The sequence below is a fragment of the Parasteatoda tepidariorum genome, chromosome 7, assembly GCF_043381705.1.
Source record: "Parasteatoda tepidariorum isolate YZ-2023 chromosome 7, CAS_Ptep_4.0, whole genome shotgun sequence".
NCBI classification, from domain to species: Eukaryota; Metazoa; Arthropoda; class Arachnida; order Araneae; family Theridiidae; genus Parasteatoda; species Parasteatoda tepidariorum.
This window is the reverse complement of record NC_092210.1, coordinates 24,365,516-24,392,002: the sequence shown is the minus strand read 5'-3', so window position 1 is coordinate 24,392,002 and position 26,487 is coordinate 24,365,516. Positions and strand designations below refer to the sequence as shown.

The following is a 26,487-nucleotide window of genomic DNA, read 5'->3' as shown; positions in this document are numbered from 1 at the left end:
GCAACAATGAAAAAAATTGATCGCGAAAATAAAGAAAATTTAACTATCATAAAAAGGCAACAATGTAAAAACAAGTGATTCAACGGTGGAAATTAAATAATTTTTAACTATTATAGAAATTCAGCAATGAAAAAAACAAATCAATCTGGAAAACAAAACAATTTTAATGATTATAAAATTATAACAATGTAAAAGCAAATAATTCAACCGGGAAAATAAAAGAATTTTTAATGTTTATAAAAATGCAAAAACGAAAAAAAATTGGCCGGTAAAAAAAAACGATTTTTAATAAAAGGCGACAATAAAAAAGCAAATAAATTGATGGAGAATTGAATCTTACGAAATAGAAAAGAAAAAAATGATTCTGTTACATTGAAATAAAAAATTACTGTTTTTATGTAATTTCGATTTCGTGTAATTTCGCACTCTTTTAATAGGAATCGTCATGACATACACATTTTTCCATCAAGTTTATAAATGGAGTATTTTGGAAACTTTTTCAAGATTTTTTTAATTTCTATGATTTTATACCATCACGTAAGGGAAAAGCATTTCAGAAATCAAAGATTAGACTATAATAATGATTTTAGAAAAGTAAAAACTTCTGCATTTAAAGTAACAAAACTAAAACGTTTCAAAAACTTTTTAATAAACTCTAAAATGTTTAAATGAAATATTCCCAACACAGAAAAGGGGGAATAATTGTATTATTTTACGGTTAAATAATATTAAGATGAGTACATTCCCCATATTAAAAAAGAAAATTAGTTATTCGAAAAGAAAATAAGTTACCTTTAGGCGATTGTACACGGACGTATTTAGTTCCTGGTGACGGATCACTTTTTCCAACTTCATTTACTGCTATTACTCTAAACATGTATTCTTCTTCCGGTTTCAATTTTTCAACTGCAATATTTTACAAATTAGTACATTTAGAATGAGTAATTAAACTTGATTATACATTTATAATACTAATTTTTAAAATACCGAATGCCCAGCTAAAAACTACAAAATTTCAAAATCAAATAAAAACAAGCAAAAAAAGTACTATAAAAACAAATATTGATGCTGAAAGCTGTAAATATGGAATGCATAGTTTTCAAATAGTTGCAAAGTTACCAACACATTGAATTAGCAACAGAATTATCTAATAGAGTTGTAAATAAGAATGACTATTATTCCGTTATAGGCATTTCAAATTATATTTACCAGTGTTTTTATTTTAATTAATTCTTAAATTCACATTTCATCCCCTAATTCTTTTTATAATCGCTAATTTCTTTTTTCATAAGAACGCAGACGAGCAAAAATCAAATTCTAAAGTATAGATATTCTTTCCGTATCAGCTAACACATTTGCACAAAAACTTAAGTTGGTTAAATGTTTACCATCAATTCGCAAACGCCCTTTAAGTTTTATCTTCCGCTAAATTATTTTAGAATAGACAATCCGCTTCCTTAGCAACAAAACTAGGGAATGAATATGGGAAACAAAAAAATGTCTCTTTAAGAAATTATGGTTACCTTAAATCCTCTTAATAATTTAATGATACCTTTGTATAGTGCGGCTTTCAGGAGAACACCTACAGACATCCGTCTCGCGTCGTGGCCGGTACTATGGTTACGAGGAAAGGTCACTTCGAATAGGGGTGTGGGGTGAATAGTTTTGTCTTAATCTTAGTGTAGGATCGTCGTGAGTGAACAATCGACACCTTCTTTTCTCCACTTCACCCCCATTAGAAATGTGCTCTCGCTTGTTACCATAGCATCAGACAGCCCCAGACTTTCAGTCTGGAGGAGTTCTCCTCAAAACCGAACTATACTCATAAAAGTCATTGTCTCGAAAAACATGAGTAGCAAAAAGCATCTGGAATCGCTTACTTTTTGTAAATGGTTTATCAATGGTAAACTTTTCATTGTATGTTGACCAGCGTAATGTGTTTCTGTCATGGTATTCTATGATGTAATTGACAATTGGAGAGCCACCGTCGTCCTCAGGAACTTTCCAGCTCAATGTCAGAGAATCATCACCAATCTCAGACGCGTTTGGCATGCCAGGAGCTTTCGGTTTATCTACAAAACAAGTAATATATAAAAAAAAAACATTTATAAGTTTATTCATACTTATGTCAACAGAGAAAAATTTTATTTTAGTTACTTTTTATTAACTAATTAAAATTTTTCCTCCCATATAAAACTAAAATTAATTAATTATATTTAATTAATGAATTAATACTTGAAAAAAAACTATATTAACATTAAGTGTCATACACTAAAAGTTTAAAAAACGTATTTGAACTTGAGTGGATGAATAAAAACTATTTTATTAACGATTGAAAATTTGAACAAGATATAGGGAGAGTGTGAGTAGGAATTGAAAAAAAAAAAGGCGCGTGGTATCAAACAACTATAAAAGTATAAATTTGGTGACGTCGACCGCACGCGCTACAACGTAGAGAATGAATATGTGTTAAAAATTATAGTCTTTAAAATATTAAAAAAAACTTGAAAAGAAGAATTAACAATAATACAAAAGTCATTAAGGAGTAGACAACAAAATTAATAATTTTAAATAAATTAAAGGAAGAAAAATAAAACGCTAATATATAAATAGCAAAATATAGAAAAATTATTGTATTTAAATATTTATAACATAGAGAAAAAATTAACTCACTGGTATAGCAAAGTAGAACAAAATTTAAACATTCAGTAATAGTGAAATAGAGCGAAAATATATTGTATTTAAATAAGTGAGATAGAGATAAAACATATTTAAATAAATAGTGAAAAAGATAACAAAGTTAACATGTTTAAATGAATTGCAAAATTGAAGCGACTATTTGAATAGAAAACAAAATAAAATTTTTAGAATAAATGGCGTAGACCAGTGTTTCCCAAACTTATGACTTTTGTGTACCCTTTCTAAATTTTTCGTAACGATGTGTACCACTAATAAAAAAATGAATGTATTTTTTAAAAAATATGTTTATTTTTCTTTTCTGGTACTAAGTTTTGTTAAAAGTTTATTTGCCTCAGAGAGAAGGATGATATTGATTTTGCTGTGATATAAAAAAAAAATTGCACAAAAGTTAAAAATCACAACTGGCTGTTGACACCACTAATTATTAACTGTTAACTCTGCAAAATATAGCCAATAGAAAAATTCGTAATCGTAAATTTTCATGGCTAGCTTTGTTTTTAAATAAAATTTTCTGAAATTTCCTTTGTTACAAGATATTTCGCATAAGAACGCGTACCCCCGCTAAACTGTTCCCGTACCCCTGGGGGTACGCGTACCACACTTTGGGAAACACTGACGTAGACCAAAAACTAACCTTCTATTGTTAAACGTTATTGTTTATCAATGACCAAGAAATTTTAATGAATATCAAGCCGTCATATTTACCTATAATTGAAACTGTGAAGTCAGTTTTAGATTCACCACATTTGTTTGTCAACTTGAGAGTGTAGTCTGAGACATCGGCGTCATCTACTTTTTTAATGGTCAAGACAGTCTTATTGCCGTAGTTTTCAATTGTGCGTTTCTTGTCCGGACTGATTGTTTTGCCCTTGTAAAACCACTCAATCTTGGGTGACGGAAGAGAAACGAACTCAACATCCACAACAACGTTGCCACCCCTCTTGCTCTTGAAATGTCTCTTATCTGACACAACACGGGGTGTGGCTAAAATTTCAAGATTCCAAATGTTATCGACACAGAGAAGTAAAAATAATTATATCAAACACATTGGATAAAAACTATTTTATATATCAAATAATCAATTTTTATAAACATACTTAATTATTTTAAATAGTGATGACTCAAGAGTTAAGGTAAATTGCTGTCACTGATAAGGACAGGGATCAAACGCTTTAATCGAATTAAAGCAACACCTCCTCGAAGAAATAAAGCCTCAGCACGGATAAATTCAGTAGTCCGACGTAACGAACATAAACTGCGCAATAAAAGGTATTAAAAAAGATTTCACAACGTCTGATTCACTAAACTGCGCAGTGGAAGTAATTAAGGAATGATTTCACAACGTCTGGACTACTAAACAACGTTCGGACTACTAAAGGATTAGATTTCTTGTTTATGGTAACCCGTACGAAGGCTTTCTCTCTTCTGGAAGGTGTAGATTAAAGCCCTTTCAGTTTTAAATTGATGCGTACCAGCTTGCATGAGAAATAATGATAGTTGCGCAATGCTGACCACATGGCTGCAGTCAGGTAAAATTAATCTGAAAATTAAACTTCACTTGCATGACTTCAAAATTATGGGCTGCAAACATTCTAATATTTCTTCCTTACAAAGAGCTGTTCGGGAGTATTCTATTTTTTTAAAATTTAAATTAAGCATTAAGTATGGTTAAATACTGAATACAGATATTAACTGTGGTAAAGTCATTACGCTGAATTTCAACAACTTAAGTTACAATTAAGTTAATTACTTAAATTTAAAGTTAATTTCCTTGGTTAGTTTCTTAACACCCATTTAAATTACAGTCACAACCGTTAAAAATACAAAACTAATTGCCTGCATATTTTTGATACATGGTTAACTAATGATAGTAAAAGAAATCGGTTACGCAAAATTAAAACATGAAAAGTTGAAAAATTTTACATTTCAAAGATGAGTGTCGCTTAAGAGTTTAAGGATTTAAACTATTATGTATGATGCTCATTATATATCTATTCAAGCAATTGCTTAATCATAAAACAATTATAAAATATATAAAGTTTTTAATAATATATTTAACAATAATTGAACAAACAATAAATTGTCCTCCTACAGTTTTTATCAGTTAAGTCTTTTGAAGCTAAATATCCAGCTTTAAATTTAGGATATCGATAACTATAGGTTCTTCTTAAAAATTACATTAATCATTAGGTCATTCGCTTATGTTTAATATAATAAAACAACATTTACCTTCAACCGTAAGAGTAGATGAACAAGCTTTTTCTTCTAGAACACAAGTATACATGCCTCTATCATCTAAGCTGGTGTCTTTAATGATAAGTCGTCGCCTGCACCCTTCTCTCTCCATTACGAACCTATCAGTGGGTTTCAATGTCTGACCATCCTTCATCCACCGGACTTCGAATGTTTCTCTGGTCACTTCAACAAGAAGAGTCGCTGTATCACTTTCCCGGACAATCACATCACGCAGTTTTAGAGTGAACTCTGCATGAGCTTCTACATGAAACAAAAAAGAACATCATTAGTAATTTAATCATTCAAAAATCGATTCTTTTTAAGAAGTATACAGTAATGCATCAGTTCCCTTAATTCAAGACAAGTTAATAAATAGTAACAAATATTTACCTTTTGCATTTATAAAAGAACCCATTACACGTACAGTAATTAACAAAATTCAGAGTTCTAAGGGCCAATTAAACCTCAATAAAACATTTTTGGCTTTTTTGGGGAGAGGGGTTAAAAGTTTTTATATATGCTAAATTTATTCCCTATGAATTCTACAAAAGTCTCCTCAATTTTGTTTAGTTTTTATTTTTATTTTATTTAGTTAGTAAGATTACTACAGTTTATATTAGTTTCTCTTAAGACTCGAATGTTTATCACTAATTTTAACCCAAAACAAGTACAATTGGTATTCGTGCGAATTATATCTACTTTGTGCCAACAATCAATAAAAAGCACATATTTTCTATCCAAATTTTATGAAAGATTTTAACTAAATATCGTAAAAGTCTACTATTATTTTCAGATAATTAATGCATAAAATGTTAAGAGAGAGACAGGGTGCGAAAAAAATCGTGGAGGCTTACTTTATTGCAAAGTCTTAAGTTGTAAGACACTGTTAAATATAAAAATATACTTAATATACATGTTAGGATGTAATTTGTTCATTTTACCAGTGAGTATATTTTTTGCAACGAATTATCAATTTTATTTTCATTTGAGGTGGCTTTTAATTGCATGAGGGGCATAATACGCAGAACATTGAGCCAGTAAATATTAGGAGGACCGGAAAGTAATGTCGTTTCGGCGCATTAAATATTCGTTAGTCTTAAAAACCAATTCAGTTTTATCGATTCATTTCCGATCCGGCATTGAAAGGTTGTTGCTAACGAGGGTGAATACATTATTGGTTAAAAATTAAATCTTGATAACAATATCAAATGCGCCGAAACGACATTACTTTCCGGTCCCCCTAATATATAGATTGTTGTGCAAGCTTTCTTGGCTAACGTGAACACCTAATCTCATAGAGTTTTATTGCAAATATTGATGCAGCTGTGTTTGCTCATTTATACGAAATTCATTTTTTTTGTTAATTGAATTAACAAGATAAAGTGTCACATTCATTACCTTGTACTTGCAATTTCGTTACGCTTTTAACATTTCCGGCAACACAGCAGTATTCAGCCTGATCATCTTTCTGAGCACTTTGAACAACAAGTTTATAAACATTGCGATCCTTTATGAACTTGAATTTATCTTTTTCTTTCTCCGGAATTGGTTTTCCGTTTTTGAGCCACTGCACGGGCACATCTTTTCTCGAAAGTTCAACAGTGAATGTGACATCTGTGTCCTGGGGGACAGTCATTTTTTCCGGCAACTTCGCAGTGAATTCTACAGTTGGAGCTGAAAAATTATAAATATAAATTTATCATATACATTGTTTTTTCAATGTTTCATTAAAGTCCGTGAAAATTTTTTTACAATAAATGATAGGCCAGGGTGAAACAATTATTAAAATAATTACCTTCCACTTTTAGTTTGGCCGATTTTTTCTTGTTACCTACAACACATGTGTATGTACCAACATCTTCGAAAGTTGCATTGTAGATAATGAGTTTTTGCCGTTTCCCATCTATTTTGAGCATAACATGATCGCTAAAATCGATTTCCTCCCCTGAAAATACATTATATAGTGTAATATATGTATGAAAAAAAATATAGTGATTTATTTTCGTTGTTTCATAAAAAGTACAAATAAATAAATTTATAAATAAAAATTTCGTACCATCTTTAAACCATCTAGCCCTTGCATCACCTTTTGTGAGTTCCACATCAAAAGATGCGTTTTGTTCTGTGGCGACTGTAACATCTTTCATATCACCTTTGAAATCAGCAGGCATTTCTTAAAAAAAATTAGAAGAAAATATGGGTATAGAGAAATAAATATTAAGAATAGTAAAACAAATATTATATTTTAAAAAAATTGAGAAAATATTTTTATTTCAGAATATATATTTTTTCGAATGGTAGAAACTACACTGTGAGAAATTCCAGTTCAAATTACGGTATAAAGTACCAACACTTTGTCTGCATCATCCGTAAAATCCATATTTACTGTAAAATAGTATACCGTAAATTTCATATCAATATTTATTTATTTGGAGTGATTCAGTTATTTTACAGTAATTATTACTGTAAAAATTACGGTATATCAGATTTTATGCTTCATAACATGCTCCAGTATAAATGGATTTCACAGTAAAAAGTATTGGCACTCAGAGTGCCGGAACTTTTTGCCGCAATTTCATTTGGAATTTTCCAATACTTGATCAAGGAATTCCCTTGTCTCCTGGAATGGTTTCAAACTTACAAAATTACGGAGTTGAACATCAGTAATCGAACACCCATAAATTAAATCGGTAGTTCAATGCTATAAAATAAAATTCCTGTTTTTTCAGTTAATAAAACAAACACAGTAATTTATTTATGTTTTGGTAGTAAAACAAATAAATGAAAGATTTTCAGTAAATAAAAGATGTAGGTAAATATAAGGGTTTATCAAGAGAAATATAGACGACTGATGTTAATTAATGATATCATGCAAAAAATAACCATCCTCAATGTTTAAATATTTGGAAATGAAGTTGTGTTTTTAGTGGCTTTTTTTTCTCATGGGAAGCCTTCTTAGCAAAACGCATATCCATTCGGGTAGCAAATTGGATAACATTTATTATATTAGACCCCAAAATAAAATGTTATGAAAAAAAAAATACCTGAAGTATAAATTTTAAGAAAATCAGATTAAAATACAGTTTCGATTATTATGTAAAATAAGCAATGGCAGTTTAAATCATATGGGTAGTAAATAATGCGCTAATGCTGAAAATTGTTAAGGCATCAGTTCCATGATTCATCTTTTTGTTTAAAATTTATTCTGGTACCAATTAATAGGCTACAATAAAAGGTTAGAAGAGCGCCACAAAACGCAATTAAAAGAAGTAAAAAACTTTCTATTCTCACCAATGACAACTAATTCAGCGGTGCATTCCTTCTCTCCCAAGACGCAGGTATATTCGCCCTCGTCATTCACACCAGCGTTTTCTATAACCAATTTCCGTACGCAATCATCTTCCACAAATTTCACTCGGTCACTCGGCTTTATCTGTTCTCCATCTTTGTGCCAAGTTACCTGTGGATAACATGTATTAGACAATGCTTTATAAATTAGGGGGGCTGGAAAGAAATGTCGTTTCGGCTTCATTAGATATTCGTTAGTCTTAAAAACCATTTCATTTTTTCGATTCATTTTCGACCCGGCATTGAAAGGTTGTTGCTAACGGGGGTGAATACATTATTAATTAAAAATAAAGCCTTGATAACAAATATCAAATGCACCGAAACAACATTACGTTCCGGTCCCCCTAATAGTTTAGTAATATTCATGTATAACTGCTACATGTGTATTGCCATGTATGGTCAGCTACTTAAGAGCCAGAGTAAAAAGACACAAAACGAAAACGATTCACCGTGCAAGCAGCTTACTATGCCAACGGACGTAGTTTGTTAGATTCGTTCTTAGTGTTCTTTAATCATCGTCCCTACTATAGAACAATTAGTAAAAATTAAGACATTGGGACTAACTATGAAGCATAAAGATCATTTAAAATAATGAAAATTATAAAATTATTCATAATTAAACTATCATATTCATGAAATGAAAGAAAAACATGGTTTAAGAGGGTTCTTAAAAAAAGTTCTTTCGTCACTTGAAATAATGACGGAATTAGGGAATTACGTGCTGACTGTTCATAACAGTTATTCAAGACTGTTAGGTTAAGTTTTGTACACGTCAACCAGCACCCTCTATGCTTGTAATAAAACTGGCGTTTTAACAAAAAGTATTTGTTATTATAGTACGTCTACCACCACAAAAATACAATTCCAACTCACATGACATGTTAACTCGATTCTATGGAGGGGTACCTTTTCATGGCAGAAGGTTGACATTGTCGAACACTCATTATCTCCACTGTGATTTAATTTCATAATATAGGGAAAGTTACTCCAACACGTTCTAGGCTCATAAAAAATATATGTTACAAAAATTGAATTATTCATTAATTTTTTAAAAACGCTTTTCTAGGTGGAGAAATATCGCCAACATGACGACTCCGTTTTAAAGCCTAATAATTTATTTTTATCAATTTTGGTAAAATTAAACCAAAATATGCGGTATTAGATTTTCATACACACATATGGTAGTGGTTTACAGAAAATTTTGGTATTCAAAACTATAGTTCATATCACTAAAAGTTTTGAAAAGAGGTTAAATAAATAAAAGGTTTTATGCCATGTTAAGGTATCATACTAAAATGACCAAATTTTACCACATTTACCAAATTTCATCACGCATTATTAAAGCATATTTTATCGTTAATTTAACTAAAATTATTACCCTAAGCGCTTCGTTAAAAATTATCGACTCTTTTGCTGTTCCCATAGAGCCGGAAAGACAGAAAATTGTACCTTATTCAGTTAGTTTTGACCATACTTTTTTTCTCAGTTCAGTTTAAAATTAAACCTTTTTTCGTGGTTAAAGAATTGAACTTTTACTCTTTTTCCCCCATGGAGAAAGGTTTTTAAATTACATTCAATACATAAAGGGAAAATAAAAAATAGTAACGAAAACAGTTAAGAAAACTGTAAAATTGAAAAGAGGAAAATATGTGGCGTAACTACCACTATAAATATTGAATATCAATTAACTTGATTCTATCAAGAGGTATATCAAGATAGAATCAAGTTAACATGTCTTACATAATAGTGAATTGGTATTTAATATTTATAGTGGTAGACATAACTCCCCTTCCAGAATTTTATCTGTGATAGAATTCGATGAACAGATTCCAGTAGTGTATTCATGCTGTTTTTTTATTTATTATTTTTTTTATTTTATTTTGCTCATTATTGCTTTTTCTTCAATTTTGTTTATTGACCGGGAAGTTTTATTTACTCCACCGGATTTTTTTTTTCTTTGAGCAGTATTTTTAGGCAAATCAACTGTTTAACGTGGACCATCTACCAATGTTGACAAGTTCATATCACGTCCGGGTCACTATTGAAGTGTTGTTTTATCACCTTCTGAATAAGTTTCTCTTGTATTAAGGTGATAAAACAACACTTCAAATGAATTCTTAACAAAAGCCAAAAACAAATTTGAAACTAACCTCAGCATCAGGATGTGTTAATTCCACAGAAAAGATTGCAGTTTCCCTTTCTTTCACTTCAGAGTCATACAATTTATCGACAAAATCTACTCCCTTCTCTGAAAATAAAATTATATGGTTTATTATAAGGTATGCTTAAATGTTATGTCCTTGAAAACACCCTACTTCTGTATTAAAAAAAAGAAGTGCTTCGAACTTACTTTGAACAGTGACTTTAGAAGTGTGTTCCACTTTTCCCTTTGGATTTTTAGCCACACATTTATATTCTCCTGTATCATCCTTCTTTGAATCTGATATAACAAGGGTGTGAACATTGTCGGTCGAAGTTGGTTTTAGAGATTTTGATGGTTTTATCTCTTTGCCGTTCCTAAAAGAACAATTTTAAACTTTCTGAACCATTTCAGGGTGATTTAAATAAATTAAAACAAACTTAGAAAGCAAAGCACTCTTTCTCTAAACTAGCTGTTGTCTATCGTTCAAAAAATTATAGTTTCATAAACTACTTTTTATTTATTTATTTGCAATCTGATTGATTAGCTAATGTTGATATATAATGTTGAGGCTACCGACTGCTGCACGGAAAATTATTCTTTTATAAGCTATTTATTTATGATCTGTTTCACCAATTCAATCATTCGCTTATAAAACAAATATGTAGATTCGTTCATTCACCAACGAGCAGATTAACTGATTCGTAAATTCCCTAATACGCATATTTACTGATTAATGTTCTACTGAACTGTTTTCTTTTCTTCTTTTATTCCTTTACATTAAAAATAATTTTCACTGACTCGCCATTTTCCTAATACGCACGTTTACAATTTAACGTTCTTCATCACCTTTTCATTTTCTTCCTTTATTCATTTATATTAAAAATACTTTTCACTGACTTGTCAATTTCCTAATACGCCTATTTATTTACTCGATTCTTTACCTTTCATTACCTTTTTTCTTTTATTATCCATTTTTATTAAAAATAATTCATAATAACGACAGTCATCGAACCTATTTATAAACCTAAGTTAAGAATCTTAACAATCAGAATTTTAATAAACTAATTAAACAAATGTCGAGGGAAAATCTAAGAATAAAAAAAAAGACTTTTTATAAAATACGGTAACAGAAAAAAAGAAAGGGTAAACTTTAGTAATTGTAGATAAATTAATTAAATGATTCAAAGAATATGTGGTGCAGTATTCTAAACGGCATTCGATTTTCTGTTCTTAGATTGACATAGGTGTAAGAGACTTATAATAATAATAATAAAAATAATCATAAATTTTCTTATAGAATATAGCACCATAAATGAAAGAGACAAATTTTGCAGTAAATTGCCTTGTTAAGTAAATCAAGTAAAACATGATAAATGAGGCAGTAACAAATTAAGTAATATTTATCAAAATTAAAAGAAAAAAACTGATTTGGAAACAAAAAAAAGGATATTTGATTATTAAATAAAAAAAAGCGAATAAAAAACGCGTGCGAAAATAAGCACACTATAATTTCCGTTTTATCAACATGAATCTTTCTCAGTGTTGATATCACCAAATGATAAGCTACAATGAACAGAAGTACGCTAAAAGTTTAAGCAACATAATTTTAGAAAATACAGGTGCAAGAGAGTTTGGCGGGTACCCAGGGCCTGATTATCGACTAGGCCCGATAGGCTCGGGCCTAGGGCCCACACTTTCTGGGGCGCCTCAAGAATTAATAAAAAGTCCACAATATTACCTTTTTTAAATACTGAAAGAAACAGTTTTTCTCAAAAAAGGCATTTTTTTATTTCAAATTTTCCTTATATTGTGATAAGCCAAACTCGCGTAAACATTGCACTTATCAAATTCCAAAGTACAGCTAAATTTTAATTGGTGCAATTTTACCCCAACGGCTTAAGCAAATGCATCGAGAATGCATATTCGCAAAGTCTCTTATAAATGATTAGGGTGAACAAGAACTAAAATCTTATTCTTAACAAATCTGTAAAGCTGTAGATGGAGGGCTACAATCTTTAAAATAATTCAGCTAATCAGTGACTTTTAGCAAAAATCTCTGATTTCACTTGTTTGTGGTCATCAAACTATTGTTATTTTCACAACATTTCATATTTTGCTTTAATATTTTGATGCGTAAACTTTATCTTGGAAAAATAATCTTCAATTGTCTGCTTTCAAAATTTTTTAGAATGTTTCTCTTGAATTAAGAAGTTCCATAGACGAAGTTCAATAGATTCTTTTTATTGTTAGGACTACTCTTCATAAATTTAATTTCAAAATATTTTGTTAGGGGCCCGGAAATTTCGTGGACCTTGGGCCTGAATTTGTCTTGATCGGTCCCTGCGGGAACCCCAGCTTAGAAAAGATTGAATTGCAATAGTTTTCCAAATATTTGGAAACGGTGCGAACACTAGGAAGATCATTAACTAAATTATTAGAATATTTCAAAATATGCAATGATTCCAGGAAATTCTAGTTCGGTAGGTGAAGAGCAGTGTTTCTGTTGTTAGGAGCACTTCTCTATCGTGTTTAAGTGGTAATTTTGGTAATGGTAAATTTAAGGGTAGAATTATCTTGTCCAACATACACAAGACCCCATAACTATAATGTAATTACATATGCATTTAGAACTATAGTATGTTCATTTATGCACTTTTATTTTTGCTTCATTCAAGATTTTTTAGTCTACATAGCACAAAATATATATTATCCAATTGGGAGAATTTGATTTATTTAAATTTTTTCATTAATTTTGTAACGAAGTTTTCATTTATTTATATTTTTTTCTTTATAAAGCATTATATGTCTTAACCTAAAAAGTTCAAACTAAAATGTTTCTGGGTGTAGTCTTGATTTTAAAAAAGGAAAATAAACAGAATTACGAGATATTTTAATTGATTTTTAACTTCTCTGAAGAATAATTACAAAATTTGCAATTTTGAATTAAAAATTACGAAAATTAAAAAAAAATCGTATTTTTTTTAAATTATTGAAATTAATTAAAAAATTATGATTTCAAGAAAATATTGAAAATTAATTAAATTAAAAGGTGTTGTTCCCACGTAAAAACACTTCTTACAATATATCATGATTTACTTTGATATCGAATCATATTTCAGCATTGACTTTTCAATATCAATGCTGAAATATGATTCTAATGTAACAAATGTTAGTTTATAAGTTGCGAGAATGAACATGATAATTTTTTGTACGTACTTGTACCAAGTGACCTCTGGTGGAGGAGTACCCTGTACTTTCACAGTAAGAGTGACTGTATCCTTTTCTGTACATGTTGTATCACTGTAAGTCTGAATGAAAACTGGAGGCTCATCTTTTGGTTTCTTGGGTTTTTCTACCATAAATAAAAAACAGTTAATTCGAGAATTATGATAAAAAAAATTCTTTTGAAACAAATTCATTACTGTTTCTTGCTTTCTTTGCATTATTTTTTTAAAAAATTGCTTTCATAAGTTTTGCAGTCTGAAAAACAGATGTGATAATTTGGTATCCAAAAAAGTCTGGATTAAACTTAATTTATAATTACAAAATTTATAAAGATTTTTAAGTTCTCCGCGTTCGGCTCAGTTTTTATACTTTCCGGTCCTGAAATACGCGATTTTTAAGTTACTTTTAGTTTAGTATTTTTCATTTTAAGTAATTTTTTCACCACTAAATATCAAAAATTATAAGTATGATATGAAATGCAACGTTAAAGCATCAATTTACTGTACTATATTAAAAAGTAGGGGTTACTATCTTCCTTCAACGAATTTTTCTATATAATTTGCGAAATTCCCGAACCCTCTAGTGCCACCTAGTAGCGAAAATACGCATCAGATGATGGTTTTGGATGATGGTCGTACACTGGGAAATGGCGGGATCTGTATTGCAATCAGGGGAAAAATTTCTTCGCCCGCGATTTTCACGTGACCTGCAGTGGGTGACGAAACAGATACCCCGCTCAAATCGCGGGAGTCGTACGCGGAGGGTTGAAAGCACAGAGTTTTCTAAATGCAATGAATTTTTTTTTTTTTTTGAATCGTTCGCATGGTTTCAATTTTATTTCGTTTTTGTTTTATTGTAGAGCAAAATAATTCGTTTTTAACAAACCTTTCAGGGTATTGGTTTTTTTACAACTTAATTTTGAGAAGTAAAATTTATATTGAAACAAAATATTTAATATAATCTTTCGTAAAAGAGATGATCTGTGATGGAGTAAAAATTTTTACAAGTGAAGAAGATCCTCGAGTTCGAGAAGATTCCCAAGTTTGAAGGTCAAAAATCCGAGTCCGTAAGCAAAAAATTAATGTCTGTGATTCAGTCGTTAAAATTATGATATGTGGTAGATAATTTGCCTATTTAAGGTTTACACTTCAAAACATAAATATTAAAATAAAGATTAGTACAAAATTATATCATACGTCATGTGAGTTTCTGTTTTTATTTTCTGCTGCTCATATATTTTTTTTTAAATTGAAGAAAACAAAACATCATATCATTCAAAACTCAATTCAATTATTATACATCAATCCATTCTAATTTTCTTACCAGTCACATTGAGAATGAGAGATATGACTGACTTCCCTTCTCTATTCTCTGCGATTATCTCATAAGTTCCGGCATCCTCAGGTTTGGCAGACTTGATTACAACAGTTTGCGTCGTAATCTCCAGATCTTCCGAAACAGTTTTGATCTCGATTCTATCAGATTCCTTCAATGGATTTTGATTCCTCAACCACGTGATCTGCATTTCAAAAAAAAATATAAAGCATTCATCATATTGCTGGTTGATAGCATCGATTAAACAAACGAAATGTGTTCATTATATATCAAAACTTATTTTTAGAACATTAAGAAAACGAATACTCATACATTAACTCCTTCCAAGACGTCTATTCAGAGAAGAAACAAAACAATAAAACTATTTGAACAATATAATTTTACAATACTAGAGTAATTCCTTCAGTTAAATCAACTTTTGTAATTCCACAGTGAAATAAACAAATGATAGGCAGGCTTAAACTCATTTTTCTTAACTTGGATCTTGCGGGTCCTAGAGTCCAAATTCCACGTCTCCTTTGCCAGTTAACGATGACGTGTTGCCATTCTCCCACGTCAAGCCATCCCCTTTTTTGTGTCACTTACGGAACGGAGTTTAAGCTACGCTTTTTATAGCCTGAAATAGTGTTAAAGTGGGAATATTTTTTTTAGCATTATTCTGTCTAGAGTTACAGAACAAAGAAGCACCGTTTTCGTAAAGATCATCTCAATAGATGATCCCATTTTTAGTCTGAGGAGGGATCAAATCACCTTTACAATCACTTAACTTAACTTTACAATCACCNGGATTTTGATTCCTCAACCACGTGATCTGCATTTCAAAAAAAAATATAAAGCATTCATCATATTGCTGGTTGATAGCATCGATTAAACAAACGAAATGTGTTCATTATATATTCAAACTTATTTTTAGAACATTAAGAAAACGAACACTCATACATTAACTCCTTCCAAAACGTCTATTCATTGAAGAAACAAAACAATAAAACTATTTGAACAATATAATTTTACAATACTAGAGTAATTCCTTCAGTTAAATCAACTTTTGTAATTCCACAGTGAAATAAACAAATGATAGGCAGGCTTAAACACATTTTTTTTTCTAACTTGCATCTTGAGGGTCCTAGAGTCAAAATCGCACGTCTCTTTTGCCAGTTAACGATGACGTGTTGCCATTCTCCCACGTCAAGCCATCCCTTTTTTGTGTCACTTGCGAAACGGGGTTTAAGCTACGCTTTTTATAGCTTGAAATAGTGTAAAAGTAGGAATATTTTTTTAGCATTATTCTGTTTAGAGTTACCGAACAAAGAAGCACCGTTTTCGTAAAGATCATCTTAATAGATGATCCCATTTTTAGTCTGAGGAGGGATCAAATCACCGTTACAACCACTCACCTTAAAACTTACAATTTTAAGAGTTGACTATGGATTGGGTTTACACTCTTTGAACACAGACAGCTATGTATACAACAACAGTGCAGATGACGCATGCTCTCTGTAACCTAGCCATGTCCTTATTTTTCCATGAGTCATATCAGATCCGATAATCAATGAATCAGTGAGTGACGGCCCAACACCTCCCAGAAGTAGAAAGGCCTCAGCACGGATCAATTTAGTAGTCCGATGTGACGAAGTTAACTGCGCAGTAGTCGAAAAATAAGAAAAATGTCATTACGTTAGGGGTACTAAGCTGCGCAGTGGTTGAAAATACAAAATATGTCATTACGTTTGGACTACTAAGGGATATTTATGGTAACCCGTGATGAGGCCTGTTCCTTCTAGGAGGTGTTGGACTGACCACCTGAAAACGTCACAGATTAAGAAGAACAAATCTGACATGTGCAATTTCGCTGTCGGCTGACTGCATTCCTCAGAATGGAACCGTAATAACATTTTCTTTTTCTTTGAAGGCACCTCACATAGATTCAAGAGCTAATGCTCAAAGTAACCGATCTTCGTTCCTTCTCAGCGAAAACTTTTTAGTTTCATTTAACCTTCATCAATTAAAAACCATTTAAAGCCCCTATTTAATGTGACTAATATTTAACTACAAATCAGTTTGATGTGATAAAAGAAATTTGCTAAAAATAAATCAAAATAAAGATCAACATAAAATAAAACTGTAGTATGTAATATCAAGATTCAAAAAGAAAATACCGTCGGTTCAGGAATTCCAGATACTTTGCAGACAAGCTCAACCGGCTTTCCTTCATCGACTGTCTTGTCTTTAGGCTTCTCGGAAAACACTGGGAATAGACCTTCCAGTATATCTGTGAGAGAGGACTGCCGAGATAAACTGGCTCTGGACGATGGATAAAGATCAGTACCATGCTCAGATAATGGAGCTATTAAGAATAAAAACGTGAATAGTGGATTTTAAAGAAAGGGTACTCGATAAATGAAATCACTAAAAATGTTGATGCTTTTGGGAAACTGTCAACAAATTGCCGATTTTTAAAAATTCGAAAATTATAAATTTGGGAACAAATTAACAACATTGTTAGAAATTTCGCGAAAACAATGCTTAAATAACAATTTACTATTTCATTGTTATTTTACCATGTTCAAACAAAACAGTCAAGTAACCATAAATAAAATGGTATTTATTCAAACTGATAACTGTGAGAAAAGTCGTTTACTAACTGTCTCACCTATTACTGTTAAACAATTAGAATTTTATCATTCCAACTACACCGAGAAGGTTAATCTGTCAATCTCATGACAGAACTGAACGTAGGTTTGAGTCCCAGTGTTGACACTACAACATTTTCTTCGATATATGAAGAGTTTCCAGCGTCTTGCACTCCAGTTTTTGACCCTGGACTAATAGAATACGATCTTTTCTTCCACGTATAGTTGGCATCACCATAAATCTGTTTCACACAAAAAAGTCTAGTATTTTCCATCTCTTGCAATAGGTAAAGCAACGCGATAAGCTAATTAAACCACATTCTACAGTGCATTTGATAAACCACAACCTAATTTCAAAGCCCATAACCTAACGAAAAGTCTAGCTCCAATGTCCAGTTAAGCTTTTTTTACGGTTTTGAAACCATGCTAGTTGTAAACGGTTAAGGTAGGTAGGTATTCTATTTAGTCGAACTAGAACGGCACAATAGGCTATTGGCGATGATCGGGGAAGCATCCTAGAGAATGATCCGTATTCACGACATCACAATTTTGATCCTCTGTAGAGGGGATCGCTTCCATGGTTCAGTAGCCGCGACGACCTGAGCGCGAAGTTGAGCCCTTTACGATAGAAGAGTTTAATGAGGACCGATACCGCACACACTCGGTCTTCACGCAGGCTGATCAAAGTGGTCATTTACCCGCTTACAGACCTCAGACAGTGATGCTTTGACTTCAGTGTTCTACTAGGAATCGCATTTATACAATCAGTACTGTAAGTGGTTAAGAAACCGTATAGTTTATATTCATGTTTTTTTTAACCATACTAGTTATAAACGGTTCAAATTGTTCTTTACCGTAAACTTTACGGTTAATTGGATTTAGAGAATGCTGCCGGTTATTTTATCGTAATTTTAGAATAAAAATTCTAAGTGAATATGGAAATTTCTGAAGACGAAAAAGATGTTTCAATGTCCTGGACAATTGAATATCTAAAATTAAACTTTTTTAAAAGTATTAAATTACTATCTGGATTATACAAACAATGCATTATTATTGCACTATCATAAACTAGGCGTGCTTTTGGATAAGATTATTTTTATAGTAACAGTGAAATTACAATTGTAATTGTTATTTCGTCAACACTTAGAATTGTGCATGTTTTTACTTAGTAACGGAATGGATTATTACATATACTGCATTGCGAAAGCACTTTAATGAATTCATTATAAATTCTTATAAGTAATAGTTGCCAAAATCATTTCAACTTTATTAAACTTAGAATAAAATAGAAAAAAAAATTCTAATACTGAAAATTGTATCAAAGGAAAATTCTCCGACATATAGGGTTCACAGCTGCTATACTGTAATAAATTTTATATCAAGAAGTACTAGAATAAAAAATCCATCTTTGAATGCACAAAAATGTGTTGTTTATTAGACTAGTGCAAAATTAGAATCTTTATTTTTAAGTTTAATGTCTCAATAATGTTAGTGGTATCAAAGAAAATGAGTTCTGTTAATATTTTACCTTCAACGACCAATTCAGCTGTAGTTGTCGCAACACCAGCCGAGTTCTTAGCCACAACTGTGTATGTCCCGGCATCCTCCGGAAATATTTCACGGATGATGAGGGTGGTTACGTAATCATCATCATAAAATATCTGTAAGAAAATCGATCTCCAGATTTTAGAAATGTGGTTAAAATAACTTCATGAGATTAATAAAAAAACAGACTATTTATTATGTGGCTTAACAATTGAAAAATCTGTGATGAATACATTGTATATTAATTTTAATTTGCTTTAACAAACTAACAGGGAAAGAGTAACAGGTTTTAGTTCAAATATTAGATGGCAATCGAATCAGAAATACAAGCAAATAATTGAACCTTACTTGAAATTCCACAGATGGTTTGATGATCTGTGTTTGCTTGAACCAAGTGATGGTGGGTCGGGGAGAACCAGAAACTTGACATGTTAATTCGGCGATATCGCCATCCACAACTGTCAGTGGTTTCAATTTTTGTACGAACTTCGGTGCAGTGGCTTTTTCACCAGGCTTAGGTTCTGGAATATAAAAGAAATTTCAATCTTTGTTTGAGTAATCCATTTGCCTATGGATCTGGGACATGCTATGTTTCGGAACTATCACATTTGTATTTAAAAAAAGCACCAAAACTCCATAATAAATAAATGCGTATAGATTTTCTGCATTGAATTCGATATGGTTCAGTAATCTAAGTATAAAGTGAGAATAAAATAGACCGAAATTTGGGATTACTATCTGATACCAACATTGAAAGTATCGAACTTGATAAAACGTGTTTTACATCTATAATTCATTGTTAGTTTCGTCAAAGTACAACGCGTTTCACGCAACATGTCTAAAAACAAACAAATTTTTCAGTGTTAAAAAATCCAAAGAAAATCTATACTTCTTCTATGATATTGTTCTTAATTGTAATCAAAATTTTCACACATTATTTGTTTAGTAATGCAGCTTTCGTTTGTTTTCTAACTATTTAATCACATTCCATTTCAAGAAGATAAAGGAAAACAGGATTTTAAAAATGAAATTGAAAAATGATTTTAAAAAGTGGATTTCCAGACACACTAACACTACATACACGTTCTAGGATCTGGAAGAATTTAGTACAATCGAAACTCACTATATGGATGTAATGTATGGGTAATGTGAGTGTAATGTTACTGAATGACAAATGTAATGTACAGTGCGAGAAAAAAAATTGAACACTGATCTGCTCTAATGATCGGATCTTTTTTAAGAGAAAATCATATATGTGATCTCAAACATGCTAATTAATTAATGCAGACGATAATTTTAGTTACGAAATCAAGCAGATATACCTACTTTACATACCCCTCCTTCGACGGATTTTGATTTCTGACCCTTACATCAAACTGGGAAACATAGTCCCAATGGTTTAGTCAGGAGAGCGGTCAGAAGTTTCGATCCTTTAATGTCAATTTTACCTTTTGTGCATTTTGTATAATCTCGATAACTTTTTAAACGAATCGAAAATTCTTTGAATACTATTATAAAATTTGTTTTTTTCCAAAGATGTAAATAATATTGTAAAAAATATTTAATAATTACGAATTATTTTTTATTATTTTACTTATTACTAGCCGAAACCTTTTTAATGGTAAGGTATTGACATTTTTACATCATTTTAAAGAATGCAATTGTAAGTGGCAAAATACAAAATGAAATCGAATGGGTGCAGTTCCTGAGAAATCGAGTTTAAAAATAAATCGTATATTTAAAATTCCCTTTCACAGGAAATATTCAATCTATTTCATTCAGATTTTGTATTTTACCATACATTATATTATCGCCATGCAGCCTGTTTGAGGCCATGTCTTCGAACCATGAAGATTGAGTCCTAGTGCGTGAAAATCCGACTAAAAGGATCAAAAATTATTCAGGCTGTTCTGTTTTTTTTTCTTTTAGTTTTGTACTCATGTATAATTTCTAGTCACGGTCAGTTTTGTGGTGTCGCATATTAGATCATTAAATGAGGTAAGTGCGAAATTTTTTTATTTTTAAATTATGAATAATACCGACTTAACTTAGAAAATTCGGGCTATCAAGAGAATTAAACTAAATTTTATGTGCTGTGCAGCTTAAAATTCGAAAATAGCTAATACAAGATTTCGTAATTGGCATTTTAAATCAATAAAACCACTCTTTTCTTGTTTTCTATGAAACTGTGAAATTAAATCGTAAAAATAGGGAGGAAATCGACATCAACTCTAACTCTTTGTTTAGGGTTTATTTCAATATAGTAAACCCTAGATCAGAAAAATAAATTTTTCAGTATAAGCAAGAAAAAAAAAGATAAGCAGATGTTTAATAAGTCATAGGAAAACTAAAATTATTCACCGAAAAGCATGAGTATAAAGGAAATCGTGCGAAAAATCTATAACGGTCGAATCTAAACATGTGCCATTGCTTTTTTTTTTTAAGAGAAGAGTGTACTGAAATGAGTAAGAAATTTTTATAAAATTCTCAGATTAATTTTATTTTTTCTAATTTTTGTAAGTCATATTTAAAGCAAAATATTGTTTTGAATTCCTTTCCAATACAGATGTACAATTTCCAGCAAAAAATCCCAAACAGAAATTCATACATTTAATGTTCAATTGTTATCTATTACTTACTACTACTCAAATTAATAACTCCTACTCACTGCGTAGTACAGGAAGTTTCTCTATCTTCTTGCTAAGCGTATCTTTCAAGTAGTGTGTATAAGTGGCTGAATCTTGGAGAACATCAGATGGCACGAATCCCCTTTCGTTGGTGACAGTCTTCCTCACAAACCACCAGTCTTGCTTAGTTTTCTCAATTACGACTACACGCTCACCTTCAACCAAAGGAAGCGTATCTGGCTTATCTGATATGAAAGAGGTGATGGCTACGTACTCAATAGTTACCTGCAATCAATCGAAATCATTAACGCTCTCGAAGTGACAAAGAGCGTATCAAAGAGAGAAAATTTTAACAAGGCAAACATTGTTAAGAACACGGTATTTAAGGTAATTTGAATTCAAAACTATACTTCATTGATATTATTTAACATGATATATTCCTCTTCCTTCGACGTTAAAAGAGAAAGACTTTATCTATACTGCCTCCCGCCATGCAGTGAAATAAAATTATCCAACTTAAAACAAATCGCAAAACAAAATTTTACATGCAACAGGTAAATGAATCTAACTTTACATTAAAAGAGAACTATTATCCACCTGTATTATTTATATCGATATCCAAGTCTTTAAGACAAGTTAGAAATTCAGTTAACACTTGATACAACGACCCCTTTTATCCAAACTAAAATGGACGTTATAACGGAAGGTCGTTTTATCGTGGGTACAAAAAATACTCGAAATGATTTCTCACATATAAAAAATACTTTTCTCGATTACCTAAAATAAAACTCTCGGAATGAAGGATAAAAAGGTCGTCAACAAATGACAATTGTCAATGGTAGCATTTTGTTTTGAAAGCTAAACATTTTTTAAACTCATTTTCGACGTGATTTTTCAAGGGAATGGAAAAGGAACTAATGCTCGGTCGTTATATTAGAATCAGTGTGGACGTTTTCTACGGAATAGAAAACAGGCCGTTATAACGGATGGGTTGTTGTAAAGTGGAGTTTTACTAAAGAATGTTGACTGTGAAGCGAAGAATTTCAGTAAAATTAAGTCTGTATGACAGCGTTCTATTAAAAAAAAAAAAAAAAAAAAACAGATAAACTTAAATGACCTATTGTAAATCCTTTAGTTCCATGTAAAGGAATGGAACACTAGTTCGCTAAGTGTTAGTTGCTTAAGTGTAAGAAAAATAATGACTTTTTAAATGCTTGCTATTTATAATCATGTTGACGTATAGCCCCTACTTCAAATAGTAAACTATATATTTAGTCTATTTAATAAGAAATAATTTTTATGACATTAAAAAAATACTCACTAATAATAATTTATTTATCTCTATATTCAGTGGAATTAATGTAATAGAATTCGTGTTTTAAACATCGTTCTTTAGATTACTAGATACATAAATAATTTGCACATTATTTTGTCTAACAATTACTTCGCCTGTAAAAAATTTCTACTTTACTGTTGGGCGGTATTGAGCATAACTAAGCACAATGTGTATGATTAGCTAAAAAAAATTTTTGTTTTCTTCTGAGTTTAATGTTGTAAAAATTATCATTTGTAAATGTTTTCTAAAAATTAAGGCAACCGTCGTAAAAAACAATAGATCAGAAACGTCATCCTGCTTTTCCAGAAATACTTATTCTATTACTTCTATTTTTCATAACTGTTTTTTATTCATGTTTTTTAAACCAGATTTAAGTTTATCAACATTATAGCAATAAACTTGTCCTGAAAAACAAGCCTTATCTAATGTTGCATAACACAGTTCAGTTACAGGTTTTACTAAAGAATTTTTAAAAAAATATAATTCTGATATTGAATATACAACAGTTATAATTCAGTTAGTGATGAATTTCGTTGCACACTAAGAGTTACATAATCAATATATTTATTTTAATAAAAAGGAATTGACAAACAAAATGGATTACTTACAAGTGTTTCATCAATTTCTTCGACTGAAATAAAATAAAAATTATTTTTAAGTAATGTAGTAATAAAAGAAATAAATATGCATAGAAAAACTGCTCCTTATCAATCAATATTTAGATTAATTATATTTTATATTCCACACCATTCATTTCGCAGACAATTTTTAGTACTTTGAAGCATGCAAAAACAAGTAAGTGGTGATTGTGTAAAATGCTACACTTGTTACGAGTTCGTGTCTAATCAACAACTCCCAGAAGAAAGAAGGCCTCAGCACGGATCAATTTAGTAGTCCGACGTAACAAACATAAACTGCGCAGTGGATGAAAAATAAGAAAGATGTCAATGCGTTCGAGATACTAAGCTGCACAGTGGTGGTTAATACGAAAGCTATCATTACATTTAACTACTAAAGGATTAAATTACTTGTTTATTGTAATCCGTGCTGAGGTATCTTTTCTATAATGTATTGGTTTCAGTCACTGAATGAAAATTAATTAACAGTAGAAGCAAAAATGTAAGATTTGTTTAGTCTTAAATCTTCTATGATTTAAAATTATTACATTTTCAATCAAAAAACATTAATTATTATTCCCCTAGTATCGATATTCAAATGAAAAAAAAAGCATACAGTAAGATCTAGGAAATATATCTGTTTTTGTTTTCTGAACCAAATACTTGAATAAAAATATTATAAAACAAACATTTTATAAAACAACTAACTTAAGAAGTTTTCTAAAAAATACATTTACACTAAATAAGTATAAATTAGCAATTTGTAAACCGATAATAAGTGCGAAAAAAAATGGAATTTAGAAGCCTCACTGTTGCGATAAATTTTTAAATAGTATGGGTTATAATTCAGTGTTCCCCAATCCTCGGTCTGCGAACCGGTACCGGTCCGTGGATCAAATGGTACCGGGCCGCACATTTCACTGAAACTGAATTTAAATTCCTAGGTTTATACCAAAAATTAAAAATATCTGTGTTCCATTATTTTATTTATTTAAAAAAAAAGGGCTACCGAAGGTAGTGACATAAATTTTTTAACGTTTTAAAACGATTTCCCCTTGTTGGAACCAACTCATTGCAAAGAAACAAGCTCAGGGTTCCCATTAATTTATTGTTCTAGTAAATTAAAATGTTAAATCACTTTATATTTATTTTTTGGTGTAACTGTATTTTATTTTGAAGGCATGTTTAAATACAATTAAATTAAAATTAATAAATCAAAATAATAATAATCAAAAAATATAAATAATCAACGTCCCCACCTCCTCCTACGGGCCGCGGTAAAATTATCAAATGTTGACAGCTCCGCAGTGATAAAAAGGTTGGGGAACGCTGGGTTATATTATCCTGTTTCTATTATTTTCGCTATATCTAAAAACGGACGCCAAAACAACACTTTGGCGCCATTATATCGTATTACAGCACCGGAATTTTTTTTTTTGCTTGGCTTCTAATTGAATTTATGCTGGCGTCATCTTCGCAAGGACGAAGACTTGTCTATTTCTTTATAATCAATTAATATGTTTAGATAAATTTGGAAATAAATAAAATAAATTTGGGGAGATGTTGGGGATATGATAACAAGCGACGGGTAAAACGTAAGTATTTTTTAAAGTTAATATTATAGCGGAAGTAAAAATAAATAAAAATGAAATCTTACTTTCTTCTTTATGTTTTGTCATCGTGATCTTTGCTTCTTCTGAAATGAGAAAGAGAAACATTTAATATATTTGAATGCAAAAGAAATAGTACATTTAGAATAATTTTTAGTGTAGCGTAGCTCCGTTTATATCTTAATTTAAAAACTTTTTAAGACAACCGCATCTGAAGAGTTCTGATTTTTCAGACAAATGGAAACTTTATTTTATCAATCATATTTGAATAATAAAAGCATTGTACATGCCGTATCAAATAATTTTCTCCTAAAATTGATTTCCATTGTTTATACGCTATGAATATTCTTCTTCACTGTAGTCTGTATGCGAGTGCCCGAATGAATTTAAAGACTGATTTGAGACGTCTTTCAATTTGTTGGCCACCTGTCTTATCAGAACTGGTCAAAAGTATTGAAAGTCTTGCGGCTTTGCGGAATTTTGTTTTTAATGTAAATTTGTAAATTTTTCTCCTTTTGTTTTCTACTTACAACTGTAAGCCTCATGCTATACTTTGTGGTGCATGAGGAGTTTTAAGTCGTTTAAATAAAATAAAAAAATAAAATAAAAATACGCTATGAATCTCTAATTGTGTAAATTCTGATAAGATATATATTCAATACTTGCTTGTAGATTAACTGAATCAGTACTTTTCCATCTAACCGGAGCAGGCGATAAAGTGGCCTATGCAAAACTTACTGAATACAAGTAAATTCAACTGTTTTTTTTTTTATTTTTTATTTTTTTTTTAATTCTTAAATAATATTTTCTTCTGAAAAAAATAAATAAATCGATAGAATAGTTGTAATTAAATGGAAAAATACCACTGGATCTATTGACGTCTTATACAGCTACTGGAAAGTCCATTTGTATTTACTTTTTGAATACGTTTAATTTTTAATAGTTTAATCTGTTATTGCACTAATGTTATTATACACTTTTATTATACACTTTTTTTCTCCTCCTCTTTTTTACATAGCTTCTATTATAGCTTCTTCAGAATTATAAAATCATACCTATTAGAAAATCACGTTTAATAGAAATTACAGAAAAAAAATATGGGTTGCCTTTTGTGTAGTTGTTATTTGGTATCTACC

At 30.7% G+C, this 26,487-nt stretch overlaps 1 protein-coding gene across 1 annotated transcript in view; it reads right to left on the bottom strand.

Moving 5' to 3' along the window:
* LOC107439667 (titin) overlaps window positions 1-26,487 on the bottom strand; it is a gene marked incomplete in the record, with an annotated part of 381,506 nt that overhangs the window by 16,322 nt on the left and 338,697 nt on the right. Inside the window, 18 exon segments of the mRNA XM_071183739.1 lie at window positions 793-906; window positions 1,881-2,072; window positions 3,406-3,684; window positions 4,930-5,196; window positions 6,334-6,609; window positions 6,731-6,880; window positions 6,992-7,108; window positions 8,227-8,395; window positions 10,434-10,531; window positions 10,634-10,800; window positions 13,643-13,778; window positions 14,975-15,170; window positions 17,143-17,330; window positions 19,145-19,277; window positions 19,510-19,682; window positions 21,830-22,073; window positions 23,733-23,755; window positions 25,399-25,437. Coding sequence (XP_071039840.1) covers window positions 793-906; window positions 1,881-2,072; window positions 3,406-3,684; window positions 4,930-5,196; window positions 6,334-6,609; window positions 6,731-6,880; window positions 6,992-7,108; window positions 8,227-8,395; window positions 10,434-10,531; window positions 10,634-10,800; window positions 13,643-13,778; window positions 14,975-15,170; window positions 17,143-17,330; window positions 19,145-19,277; window positions 19,510-19,682; window positions 21,830-22,073; window positions 23,733-23,755; window positions 25,399-25,437 — 2,961 coding nt within the window.